The sequence below is a fragment of the Sparus aurata genome, chromosome 4, assembly GCF_900880675.1.
Source record: "Sparus aurata chromosome 4, fSpaAur1.1, whole genome shotgun sequence".
NCBI classification, from domain to species: domain Eukaryota; kingdom Metazoa; phylum Chordata; class Actinopteri; order Spariformes; family Sparidae; genus Sparus; species Sparus aurata.
Window position 1 is genome coordinate 21,601,699 of NC_044190.1, and position 13,537 is coordinate 21,615,235.

Genomic DNA, 13,537 nt, shown 5'->3' on the forward strand with positions numbered 1-13,537 from the left:
AAAGCAGTTCAAAAAGCATAAACAAAAAAAAAACATCAGTTAAAGATTTGGTATTGTGGAAATGTTCAGATAACCTGAAGGATTAAAGGATGAATTCACCCAAAAAAACAAAGATTCAGTCTTTATGTACTCAAGCTCATGTTGATGGTAAAAAAGGTGAAGTTTTGTGGTCTGACAAACATTCCTGGAAATTCACAGCATCGCAGCATTCTCTTAAACAACTGAAGTAGATGAAGACTTGTTTTCAAGAGTATGAAAAAAACAACTGATAGTAACCTAAAATGGCTCCATACAGCTCATCAGGTGTAATCCGTGTCTATGGAAGCCCAGAGATCCAAAATTGATTTTAAAAGATCTTTTTAAAAGCTGAAATCTTCACATAAGCTCATAGCGTTAATCTGCTCCCAAGTAGGTGCATATAGGGTGTAAATACCTCCTTTTTAAATCTCAGGGCTTTGAGACCTTGATTATGTCAGATGAGCCGTATGAAGCAACAAGTCCCCATCTACTTCAGTAGTTTAGGATAACGCTGCAACTCTGTTTTGCTGTAAAGCTCCAAAAATGTTTTCTGGACCACAAAACTACCTGACTTTCCATCGGCATCAGGGTGAGTGGATAATGACTGATGATGATGATAAACTTGTGCTTTAAATTTTCCTTAATGGCTGAAATCTCTCCTCGGATTATTTGACAAACATCATGTAAGCAAGCTGTTTTTCTCAGTTTGTGGATTAATACATGGTTTTCACAGGAAAGCAAAGACATATCAGATCAGCATCAGTCGAAGATCTCTTGACTGCAGATGTTTGGAGCTTTTTTTATGGCATCATTAAAAAAAAATCTTGATATAAATGGAGCCACAGAAGTAACAAATTATCAAAACTCTCCCATAAAAAAAACAATCCGGTGATTCATTTGTGGATGTAATTGCAACTTTGGAAGTGTTTTGTTAACTGTTAGTTGCCGGTTGAAATTCCTCCAGGAAATCAGAGGCCGCTGATGCCGCGTGAGTACAAATTTAATTCACAGTGTTGTTGATACACTCGTGAAGTGCAGCGTATATTACAGTCACTGTGGTGTTCAAGTGCGTCTAATTTCTCAGTGGAACTGAAAAATCTAACTTACATGCAGAAGTGAAAAAAAAAACTTAAAGACAATCAAAATAACACATTTTTTTTTTTTTCAATAAAGATTCACATATAGGATATTTAGCATCTAACAAAACAATAATGCATTATTATTATTGTTAGTTATTGTGACACATACACACAGGTTGTAAGAAGCACATAACAGCGGGCAAACTGGAATATGACAGTCTCTCATACTTTGGGGTTCACTGAACAAGTTTGAAAATATAAATCGTTTCTGTTCATTCACAACAACTCTCAAACACAAAAGATGTAAAAAAAAAAAAAACAATAAAAAAAAAAACAGAAAAGGTTGTCATGCTGTACAGCATGCCACAGGAAATCTGTCGACCAAAAAGTTTTAATTTAAAGGAGGATAAGCGAACATTATCCTCACATTATAAAAAATACACTGTAGAGTTAAGACAATTGGGCAGAGGTTGTAACCAGCCAACCTGCAGCCAATCTGTTATACTGTACAAATGGTAATACTGTAAATGTATATCTGACAGCGATGCCACACCTCAGGAACTCATTTCTTTCCAATTCTATTATGTAGCACTTCCGTTTAAAAACATCTTTGTTACAATACCACTTTATTATTAGTCCTCTGAATCATTTATTCACTAATGACATTAATTTAGTGTTTAATATGTCTGTAAATGGGGTCACAGTAATGGCCCAGTCAAAATGAGTCATTATTTCAGTTTTGGACATTTGCTCTGATCATACAAACAACTTCTAAGAATTCTTCTATTCATGGTGAGACCAAATCATTTCACAGCTTCATGGTCGTCTAAGCATCAGGTTTAAAATGGCATTTATATTTTTGATATCTTTCATATCTTGTTATTTTCATATCTATCACACTGGATATAAGTTTGGGCATGACAAAGAACAGAGTTTTTATAAACCACTTGCAATGGTCTGTAAATAACTCATCTAAAAAGACCAACATGCTTGAAACATCAGTTTTTCAGTGTTTGAAATGTCTTGACTTGATTAATGTGTGAAATACCTTCTAACCTTTCATTACTCAGCAGAAGAAAAGAGGATAAAGAGGATCTGGTTCCCTCTCTTTATATATCTAGAAGACTGCATGAAGTGCCTCTCAACTACAAATAAATGCATATAATAAACCAACAATCAGTGTTACCTTGATGGGATTTCTACTGTACTCAGTATTAATGTAACCTTTCAGCATATTGAAACACTTTAGGATGTGTACAGATGACGTCTCAGCAGTGGCAGTTCCTCCTGTAAAAAGGTTTATTTTGTTGGATCAAACATATCTGCTGATGAAGATCCCCGTGGGCTCAGTCTGAATCAGAGTCTGAGAACTCATCTAGAAAACAAAAGTGAAGAAAAACCTTCAGTAGCAGAAGTAGTTCCGCATGTAGACCAGTCATAAGTAAACCATGTCTGGCTTCTATTGCTGCGAATTTTGACACATAACACTTGCTGTCAAAGGCATATTCATTTACATCTGGCAGTACCAAACAGTGCAGACAGTTTCAATTTTATTTAGTAATGTCTAAAAATATCTAAGTACTCAAAACCCTGGAAAATGACAATTTAAAACTCAAAAACAAAACTGAGATCATTTAGAGGTTAAATTGTGTACAGTTTGTGTCCAACTGAGAGAGGCTAGACGTAGCATTTACACAGTGTTTAAGATGTCTGTGCTGGACCTTGTGCATGTTATTGTTACCAAAGTAAAATCTGTAGGTCAACATTATAAGTTTAAAGTGCAGGTTTATTAATCTCTCTCTCTCTCTCTCTCTCTTTAACCCCAGCAGAGGGCAGAACATTCTCACTGTATGGGCAAGTCATAATGTGACATAATGTGTTTCATATGTCCAACAGAGTTTTACAGATATACAAAAATATATGTATTTTTCTTATGATAAAGCAACATGTCCAAATCATGTCAATGTCATACTTCTATATTTTGTGTGTAGTTAAATGCCAAGTATTTATAGGACAAACATCATATTAGCAATACATATATGTCAGTGTTAGTTTGGGGTGGCTATTTTAAATTTAGTCTTAGTCTTTGGACGAAAATCTGTATTCCATTAACTCACATTTTAGTCATTTTTTATCCCTCATAGTTTTAATCAACAAAAAGTCAGACATTCTTGTCAACTTTTAGTATGTAAACTTTTCTCTCTTCAAACTCATTCAATTAGACTAATGAGCCTCTGCAGCCTCCTCTTTTTCAAACATGCCTGACAGTTGGATCAGGCTGTTGTGTGGCTTGTAAATACATAGTGCGGAATCAGTTCTTCAATTAATATTCCGACCTGGCCTTAGAGCTAAAAAAAAATCATACACAACACAATCTGTGTTATCTTAGAAACAACACTTTGACTAGGCAGTAACTCCACTGCCTTGCTCAGAGGTGCCATTACGCTTTTGTCTGGCAAAGCCAAGTGTGTGAAAACAGATTGAGCATACAGTTATTACGAGCTGCTGGTCCAAACGATGTCTACATAAACCAAATTACTATACAGAATGTGTACTACATATCACAACATACACTTCCATATGTGAAAAAACAGACATTGGATCAAACTATATGTCCATAAATAAAACATATCCAGTCTATTATTCAATATGTTCCCACATGGACATGTATCAGATATTCATGTGGGATATTACCTTGCTGTCTTGATGGCTCCTCATTGGACTCCCCTCCTTGCTTTAGGAAATTGGCCAGCTCATTGAAAATGAGGTAAAAATCTAAAGCGAAAACGATGGTGGCTATGAACCCGAATATCTGTGAAACAAAGGACAGTGACAAGGATCAGAGAGGAATAAGAACTGAGGTAACCGGACAACCATAAATAGTGTTGATGTAGACTATGATGAAGATTAAAACATCAGTTTTTACCCCGGCAGCTTTGGAGGAACCGTCCGCATATTTGGACACTGCAATTATGGAGATGATGAAAAAGATAATGGAGGCAGTCACACATCTCATGAAATCCTTGAGAGAAAAGAAAAGAAACATCAGAACCTTGTATTTGCTAGTTCCAGCGCTGAAAGAGAGCTTTTCCGGCATGTTTTAAAATGTCATATTCTGAAAAACTCTCTCACCATAAGAGGCCAGAGGAAGCCTTTAAACCTCTCATTGAATTTGTTGGAGTAAGCAAACAGCAAGAAGAGAGCAGCCAGAAACTCCATCAGGGGAACTGTCACAAAGGCTGCTGCTGTGGATGCCGCGAAACACACAAATGACACAAAGGACAGCACCTAAAGAGACAATAAAAACAGAGAGAGGGGAATTAAAACAAAGGAAAGTTTAAGATAAGAAGCCTCCAGCGAGGATTAAACTAAAATCAGCTTTTCTTTTCTTGATTTAAGACAAAAAGATATTGAAGGAAGTACTTTATTTATTTATTTATCTATCTATTCTAAAGTGAACTGTTGGACGGCAAAAGCGAATTTACATTTTTAATCCGACTGAGAGACGAAATAAAGTCAAATCGTCTTTGATCGTCTCATTTTGAGATACAGTTACATTAGCCTGAAGCTGCAAGTCTGTGTGCATTACCACTCCGGGCCCATTTCCTGTAAGGAGATACAGCTGTTAAAAGACAATGTTTATTCTCACAGGCCTGTACACTGTGACACCGAATCCCTCTCACCCCTTCTCTCACACACAAACACACTCGTGCAAACAGCCACAAACACAAAGCTGCAGTAATGAAAGAAGACGTTAAACTGCTGCAACAGAGCCAGAAGTGGTCACAGCGCGACTAAATGAGCCTGCCCCGTGTTTGAGGCTGCCCATTAGAAGGGCTGGACGCGCCATATCAGTGCGAATGCAAGCAAGTCCAGACAGTGTAATCTCAGGCAGGGCCGGCCATCTTGTCTTTGTCTCAGTCAGTCATCCTACACTGCCCCGAGGTTAGGAACTCCCCCTGACTGAACCCAAACTGCTGCAGCTGCTCTTCTCCCAACAGACGAGCAGCATCCTGTCAGGGATCCGTGAGATTTCCCTGTAATAAGACAACACCTACAGGTAAACTGCTGGAGGCTTTTTCTCTGAGTTTCTCAGTAGCTCCTTGGGCATGTTTGCTTATAAAGAATAAAGTCTGGGATGTTCAGTAGACCAATGTAGCACTGAATAAATCAAACAGCGCAGGATGAGCTGGCATAGTCTCTACATTTTCCTGTGCTTTCTGGCAAAAATTAAAATCACATCAGCGAGGAAAATTATCACAGGACTTTTCATTTTGGTTAATGTTAACAGAGTGAGACTGCTCTCGGCCTGCTAAGTTTCATCATGAATATCTTTTTAGATGCTGCTTTTTGTTAAAAGATTAATCGTTTGGTTGATAATAAAAGTCAAAATGAGGAAAATGGCTGTCACAATTACCCAGAGCCTCTTAGGTGACGTCTTCAAATGTCTTGTTTTGTTGGATCAACAACGCAAAAGCCAGAGATATTCTATTTAAAACAAAATGAAACAGAGAAAATCAACACATTCTCACACCAGAGAAGCTGTAAACATGGTGATTACTTTTCTGTTTTACTGTCTATTAACTGCTAAATCGTTTCCCGGAGCAAATAATGAAGTGAGATCTGATTGGAGAGAGCGTGTCCTCATCATTATTAGAAAAAATCAACTACACAGGTCAGTTGTGAAAGTTGATTTTTAGGGGCCATATTTCTGTTTCTTTTTAGATAGCACCCTCTAGTGTCTGTAATAATTATTACATTATCAAAGAAGGAAGTCAAACAAAGTAGCATGAATGGTGCTTTCCTTGTGAAGCTTTTGAAGGTCAGTCATATTTCAACTAGAACGCCACTGAAGTCAGATTGCCGACTCGGAAAGTCAGACGCACCTTACTAACAATGAACTCAAAATCCAAGATGGATACTTAACGAACCATCAGCTTTGGAGAATGTAATATATACTTTTTATCACCACTTTAACCTTATTTTTGTCCCATTTAATCAGTTTTACGAACTGTTTTGTCCAACCAGTCAGTGTTCGTATGTGCAAAATACAGTGTCACGTGTCTTTGATTAACTGGTATTGTAAACAATAGCTAGCGATCCCTAACCTGGCAAGAACTGGTATTCCAACTCGAACTGGAGCACAGTCAACTCGAGTGTGACGTTATTCCCATCTCCGACTTCCAACCTCTGATGGAAATGGAACACACCGTAAGATCCCAAGTCAAACAAGCACAGGACTTTGACCCAGGTGACCAAAATGTGTGTCCATAATGTAATCAAAAGTCAACGGTGGGTAATTTGAACTTACTATCGATGTAAAGAGACGTTATTAACATAACCAAGCTGAAGTTAAGGACATAACGTAGGCATGTTTGAGACTGATGTAATTTTTAAGACCAAGTAGTTTTAAACTGCTGCTACACTGCAACCATCATGTTGTTACAGGGTTGGTGATAGTGGCCTGTGCAGTTGTTCAGGTATGAGGATGTGTTGAAAGGTAGTGAAACTGGCTCAGGGTTGATACAGGGGCCTTCAAACTCACACAAACCCCACAGGAACACATTACATACTCAGCTAAGAATTCTGCCAAAGTTTCACTTCGTAGGGAGAAGGCACACTTTTCACACTCGTCCCATTCGTTAACAGCTTGCTTGCATTTTGAAAATATTTCAAAGGCTACAAAAAGGCCAGTTTTTTATTTTTTTTATGCACGTTCAGTGTGCTGTGACTTCACATTCCTTATCGGGCCTGTTGCTGGCTGAGACCGAGAATCCTAATGAGAAGTACATGGTGGTCTGACACACTGTGTATAATAATGCATGTTCAGCAGGTTGTGTGTCTGACTAATACACCCAAGAATGGTAACGCTACAGGCTGTGCTCTCTGTCGAAGTTGAGTCCAGGGACCGTGGGCTGATATCACACTGCCTGTAAGCTATAAATGATATCAAGACAATAAAACGGTGGATGCCAGTGACTACTTCAAGAAGAATAGCTTCACATCTACAGCAGGGAGGCTGCACACTCACAAAGCAGACATACAGTAGATACCAGGGACATGAATAGTAGCTCAAAACAGTTTGCAACTGTGCCACACCCCTGTACCACCATTAAAACTTGAACATTTGTTTCTGTGTACAACAGTTGGCATTTTAAAGGGGAAATTCACCCAAAGAGAAAAAAACACGTTCTGTCACTTACACCTGGTGATATGTAAGCAGGAGGTTTAACTTTAATTTTAAATATTCGTGTCTAAAACGAATACAATGGAGATGCTCTCTTTGTCGTGGTCACAGCAATGAGAAATTACATAGCATGTCATGCAGTTTGGATAATGAACAGAGCTCACTGTCAGCTGTTTTCAAGGGTAAAAGGGTCTGCAGTAACTGGAGTGGCCATTAGTTGAGTCAACAATCCCCTTTTGTACACACTCATAGATATCAGCCAGTTCCTGTAAATACGTGAAAATCCATTCTGTAGATGTTGGGTAACCCTGCTGACAAACCGACCAACCAACAATTCGGACATGGGTGAAAACAGAATCTCCTTGGCAGAGATTTGAAAAAGAAATGGTTTCAGTTAGGGTTGGGCCATGACAATAAAGTACGACACAATAAAGATTTGTATACTGTCAGAAATGTTACTACAGCCCCACTGTTACACAGCGGCAACTGTCCTCTTAACATCTGTGGTTGTATAATCACATTATTACGGGTAATGTTGCAAATCTATGACCAAGATTGTTTTTCAGTACCACTGCATTGTGTTATATTATCATGGTCCTGATGTGATGTAATACTTTTACTTGTCAGGTATTTATAGTCATATATAGAGAAGTTAATCAGTTCTGTGGATTCCCCAGACTTATTTTTAGGTGGGCACTGCTTAAAAAAAATCAAAAAACAAATAAGCAGAGGCAATCTGGCAGTCCAAACAAAAAAACAGTAGGAAGGAAATATCTAAAAGCCTCAATTATGGTGGTTGAATCATTCAAAGAGCAAGCATTAAAAAAGCCCACAAGTTTCAGCCACTGGGCTAACAGTCACAAGTTTTGAATTTTTTAAATGAAATCTGTCAACAATAATTGGCGGTCTTTATGTCAAAGTTGAGGCAGAAATCTCAGCGATGGATATCTCCGTAAATGGATAAATAAAACCAAAATGTGCATGGCTAGATGCTACAGCATCTAAATGAGGAAATACTCTTTCATAATTTTGCATTTGAACTGACTCTTTAAAAGGGTGCCTGAACTTTTTATTAGGGCCAATACTAAAACCTAACGGTGCACCAAGGGCCAAGAGCAAACTCGCATTGTTGTCGTGGTGTCTGTCGGCCAAAACAATAATCCTTCATCATAATAGAGCATTATTATCTCACAAAATATAACAGCGATTTTCAATTTTTCAAATCAATTTTAATCAATGTTTTTTTTGCTTGAAACATTTTGATGGGCCTAATCCACTCACTCTGTGCAGCCCTGCTTTAAAGGTTAAAGCTAACACAAGACGTTCAACCACACGGACCATTAAAGATGGTACAGTAAATCCTGTGCTACCACACACTCTGACCACACACACAGCTGGGTTTCCCCCAGAAAGTACACGAGCAGAGGTGGTAAGAAACGTGCGTAATGACACAGTCTGTCTCAGGATCAGTTCAGATGGTAGATAATGATAAATAACAGCCACATTCAATTCAAATACTTTTGTTAGCCGTGTGAAACATCATCTTTATTCTTTTTCTTCAAGCTCCTAAAAGTTGACTTATTTTCTCCTGTTTTCTGTGTGTTTATGTGGTCTTCAGCATCATCTCGACAGCAGCCCTGCACAGTACATCACTCTGTGCGTGTTCAAACCAGTTGTGCACCCTCACCTCCATGAACTACTGCTGCTTACGACAGCAGAGGCCAGTGGGCTTTCAGTTTACTTCTATGGGAAGCATTTTAGCCTCGGGCTGAAGATCACAGTCACATTGTTGAGTATCAGTAAAGAGTCTGTATTGTGTGTGTGTGTGTGTGTGTGTGTGTGAGGCAGGAGCTGCAGGCTACATGTTGTGGCAGCAGAGTGAAGGATGTGACTGTGGGGAGGATGACTGCTCTCTCAGAGCCCCACATGAGCCGAATGCCACATGACACAAATGTGAGGGTTCATATAGTAACTCAGTTACAGCAGGAAGACTCACCACTCTCACCACCACTCTCACCACACAGACAGACAGACGAAGACAGTCCGTTAGTTCCTGTTTTTTAATACTTAACATATATCTATATAATTACTTAAAAAGTGACGAGAAAGGTAGCTCTATGGACTTTAAGTTGATGATGCACACATTAACACAGCACTGAGAGGCTGAGAGAAGCTCTGTCATGCAGTTTGGTCACTCATGGTGGAGGACTGTTAACAATGAATGGCGCTGGGCGGTGTGTCCATGATCCAGTAAAAATGTTGCAATTAATATCCCGAGTTTTATGAGTTTACTTCACAGTTGCTTCTAAACTCTCGCCGCTCCACCCGTTACTAATGGAAACCTTGTGACGGGAACTGACTGACCTACAATCCGAATGACAGTCGGAGCAGTCTGCTGAAGTTGTGTAAAATGTGCATTAAAGCTGCGCAAAGCCATCGCTGCCATATTAAGTCAAATAAAAAGAACGCAGCGCGCTTTGACTTCAGTGCGCATCAGACGGAAACAACAGCACAGAAACAGATTTGGTTCGTCTCAGCGGTGATTCCTCTGGTCATTTCTTACCACTTCAGCAATAAGCAGCGAGCCTTTCCGTGAGGTGGCGAACTCTTTGGTCGGAAGAATAGAGAGCAGGACCGACTGGCGCGGCCGGTTCGAGTCGGGATCCTCGATGTCCCCCATGGTTGGAGAAAAAAAGAAAAAAAAAAAAAGATCTGAACTCTCCTCAAAACTTCAGACAAGTCCTTAACCCAGTGTAACGGACCCAGAGCAAAAAACAAAACAAAAAAAAAACGGAGACGTGTGGAGGCGTGAGTCTTCTCGGAGGTGGAAACGGAAACAATGACAGCGCGGAAACACAGCGCGAGCTCCAAAAGAGCGCACATCTGCTTTCTCCAGATGTGAAATGCGATGCGCTCCCCCAACTCCCCTCCCCCCACCCAACCCACCCAACCCTACACCCCCAAGGCTGCATACTACACAATCCAGTGGAAATATCCAACTCATGATGTCACGGGGCGAACAACAATCTTTATTGACATTTGCTGTGAGATTTTGGTCAGAGAATACTTTAAAAAAATAAAAATAAAAAACATCTTTACAGTCCGAATAACAGCTGGAATCTTAAATATGACGAACATTTTGCACGCAGTTTGCAATCAGCTCGATTATTCCCGCTTCAGAGCTCAATGGAAAGTCATCAGTGATATTATGAATGCGCACACGGCGGTGCACTGCAGGCTGCGCGTTTACTGTCACTGATGTGGTCATTTGTTGTCTTGACTCTTGGTTTCGCTCCTCGGCTTGTTGAATGTGATGTTCTTGAAGAGTGTGTAACCGTCGACACACAGCAGCCCAGCGGACAGGAGGCCGACTATCTGCAAATAGAGAGCATGTCTCAAAATAAACGCGTCACACTGCACGTCAACACATCCGGTGTCATCGTCAGACTTGAATAAAAAGATTAGAGATGTCAGGCTAAAACATTACTTTAGTAAATGTTGACGTCACATATACAAATAATACTTGAGTAAAAGCCTGAAGGCATCTGATGTATCCAAATTAAAAGTAAACTAAACATTTATTTACATTTATGAAATTACAGAGAAGGAATGTAACTGAGTACATTCACCCAAGTACTGTACTTTTTAGGTACTTTTACTTCACTTGAATATTTCCATTTACTGCTTCTTCATATTTACACTCCACTACATGTTCAAGGCAAATTGTAGACTTTTTTCTCCCCTGCATTTAGTTGCTAACTTTAGTTACTAGTGTAGTTTGTTACCTTGTGGATTACATGCTGCACCAGAGCCAAAGCACCACATTTATAAATTCATAAATTTTTTAGGCAACCAGATAAAAGAAACAATCACTCTCATAATCGGTCAACTTGTAGTATACAGTACTACATACATGTAAATAAATGTATGATTTACTTCTACTTGTACTTTTGATACTTAAGTGAAAGAGTTAAAGTATTTTATATTAAACGTACTTAAGGATGGGTTACTTTTACTTTGACCAATGTACTATTTTAAAATAATGTCTTGACTTTTTACTATAACATTGTTGTGTATATATACTGTACGATCAGTTATTGTCCAGGCTGATAATTGGGCCAGATGTTCATCTTTCCTTTATTTTAAACAAAATCAGTGAATTTTCCTATGCTGACCAAATAAAATACAGTTAAAAAAAATGTACTGCTTTGACTCTGGTGCAGCATGTAATCTGTAGTATCTGGTAGATATTCAAAGAAGAAAGATAAACATTGGATCCAATGATCAGCCCTGCCGATAATTGAACGTGCAATATATATACAGTGTTGTACTACAAGTAAAGGTAACAATACAGTTTTAAAATAGTAATTTGGTCAAAGTAAAAGTAACCCATATGTATAGTATTTGAGTAAAAGACTTAAATTATCTGAGATTAAACAATCCAATCCAAAGTATCAAAAGTAAAAGTAAAAGTAAATCATTCATTTATTTACGTGTATGTAGATACTTTATACTACTAGTTAACCGATTATCAGAATGACTGTTTCTTTTATCTGATTGCTTATGAAATAAATGAAATTAAAAATGTGCTATTTTGGCTCTGGTGCAGCATGTTATCTACAAAGTAACTAGTAAATAAAGTTAGCAAATACATGTAGTGGAGTGAGAACTACAATATTTGCCTCCACAATGCAGATGAGTGGAAGTATAAAGAAGCAGTATAAATACAAGTACCTTCAATTGTACTAAAGTACTGCACTTGAGTAAAAGTAAACGGTGAAATTCCATCTCCGTCTTCATGAGCATGCTTCATGAGCTACAGCACGTGCACACAGATTAAAAACATTGCATGGATATTTAATTTTATTAGCAGTGTATGGAGGAAACCAAAATCCTCACATCAAAACTGGGCCACACAACTCTGATTGCAATTATAGATTAAAGAAATATCTCTCACCCCTCCAACCAGACTGCCTGTGACAGTGTATGAAGTCACAGCCATCAGGCCCAGGACAATAAAGAAGGCTGCTGCAAACACTGAGTTGAAAACATCCTGAAGACGAGAAAAGAGAAGAAGAGCAATATGCACGGCTATTCTCCTCAGTACGTGTGGGATATTATTATGTAATGTCGTCAAACTTCACCCACAACGAGAGGCCAAAAGAAGAAAGTCAGCCTCTTGTTGAGTTTGAGCACATACAGCAGCAGCAGAAGTAAAGTGATCAGAAACTCCAACCCTGTGGCTGCACTGTACTTTGGTGAGGAAGCAACAGCGAAACACACAAAAGCCACAAGCAGGGTCACCTAAAAAGAAAGAAATCGTCACTGAAATAACCGAAAATTCATTTTTTTCAAACATTGCACATTTATTTACTTTTAATAATGACTGATTTGTAGAGCGGTGACGTTCTGAGTCACACATTCTCTTCCTTTTTCTTACATGTTGCCCATTCCAGTTTATGTTTCGCAAGAGGAACTAAGTCACCAGCAATGTTTCCACATCACATTTTTCTCAGATTCGGTTGCTGGTGTCGCCTTTAAAACTCTCTTGGTATCTGAATGTGGGTCACTGCTGCCGACAAACTAGTTCTAACTCTGCTAAAGTATACAGCGAACTTGAGACGCCACTTTGTTATTGCTTCATGTATCTGCAACTCAGCCCTCAACTGTCACAGAACTTCTGCTTCTAACAGAAAAGTGCTCTAACTTTAGGTGATGTGCAGGTTCTTCCTCACCATCTCTGCCACTTTCAGGATCCCCCTCTTGGATTTGAGAAAAGCAGCGTCCACGTCCACTGATGGATTTTCATTTTGACCCACTGACATGATAGTGCGATTTCATTTACGAGAGGCAGCCAACTCACCCCGTTTCCTGAAATGAGCAGTTTCCTTTTAGGTGCAAAGGAAATGACTGTTAGTAAGAATATGCGCAATATGTTCAGTTCAGCAGCTGCTTGGCAATTCAACTGAAAAGGCTTCAGAAGATCATCATATTCACTATGAGCTCTGACTTTTACAGGAACAGATAGAGAGTCATAGAAGAATCTCTGCCAGGGCCTGTAAGTGATTTATTTTAACTTAAAGTCTAAATCTGGGTTAACACATTTGAGCAATTTGTGTTAGCATTTGTTACACCATGATGAATAAAGCTGCTGCTGAAATGGCAAAATTTGTTGGACAGTAGAGGTTTTATTGTGGAATCATGTGTTGACTCTCAGGTATTTTAAGACCGATGAGCAGTACTGCAGTAAATT

At 38.9% G+C, this 13,537-nt stretch overlaps 2 protein-coding genes across 2 annotated transcripts; both read right to left on the reverse strand.

Annotated features, from left to right (window-relative positions):
* Positions 1–64: 64 nt before the first annotated feature.
* Positions 65–10,147, reverse strand: cmtm3 (CKLF-like MARVEL transmembrane domain containing 3). The gene is made up of 5 exons (XM_030414926.1): positions 9,848–10,147; positions 4,230–4,385; positions 4,024–4,119; positions 3,792–3,909; positions 65–2,472 (listed from the first exon to the last, which is right to left on the reverse strand). Exons 1-5 carry the CDS (start codon positions 9,962–9,964, stop codon positions 2,444–2,446), a joined length of 516 nt encoding a protein of 171 aa, XP_030270786.1. The 5' UTR covers positions 9,965–10,147; the 3' UTR covers positions 65–2,443.
* A 145-nt stretch (positions 10,148–10,292) lies between these two features.
* On the reverse strand, positions 10,293–13,178 carry cklf (chemokine like factor). Its single transcript, XM_030413725.1, has 4 exons — positions 13,020–13,178; positions 12,433–12,588; positions 12,242–12,337; positions 10,293–10,659 (listed from the first exon to the last, which is right to left on the reverse strand). Exons 1-4 carry the CDS (start codon positions 13,107–13,109, stop codon positions 10,549–10,551), a joined length of 453 nt encoding a protein of 150 aa, XP_030269585.1. The 5' UTR covers positions 13,110–13,178; the 3' UTR covers positions 10,293–10,548.
* Positions 13,179–13,537: the final 359 nt, after the last annotated feature.

Coding starts and splice junctions, on each gene's coding strand:
- cklf (XM_030413725.1), bottom strand. CDS start 13,109: ATGTCAGTGGGTCAAAATGAAAATCCATCAGTGGACGTGGACGCTGCT. Junction 12,338..12,432: donor TCTTCTTTTGGCCTCTCGTT/GTGGGTGAAGTT, acceptor TCTCGTCTTCAG/GATGTTTTCAACTCAGTGTT. Junction 10,660..12,241: donor CAGGCAGTCTGGTTGGAGGG/GTGAGAGATATT, acceptor CTCTATTTGCAG/ATAGTCGGCCTCCTGTCCGC.
- cmtm3 (XM_030414926.1), bottom strand. CDS start 9,964: ATGGGGGACATCGAGGATCCCGACTCGAACCGGCCGCGCCAGTCGGTC. Junction 4,120..4,229: donor GCTTCCTCTGGCCTCTTATG/GTGAGAGAGTTT, acceptor TTTTCTCTCAAG/GATTTCATGAGATGTGTGAC. Junction 2,473..3,791: donor GGAGCCATCAAGACAGCAAG/GTAATATCCCAC, acceptor TTTGTTTTCTAG/ATGAGTTCTCAGACTCTGAT.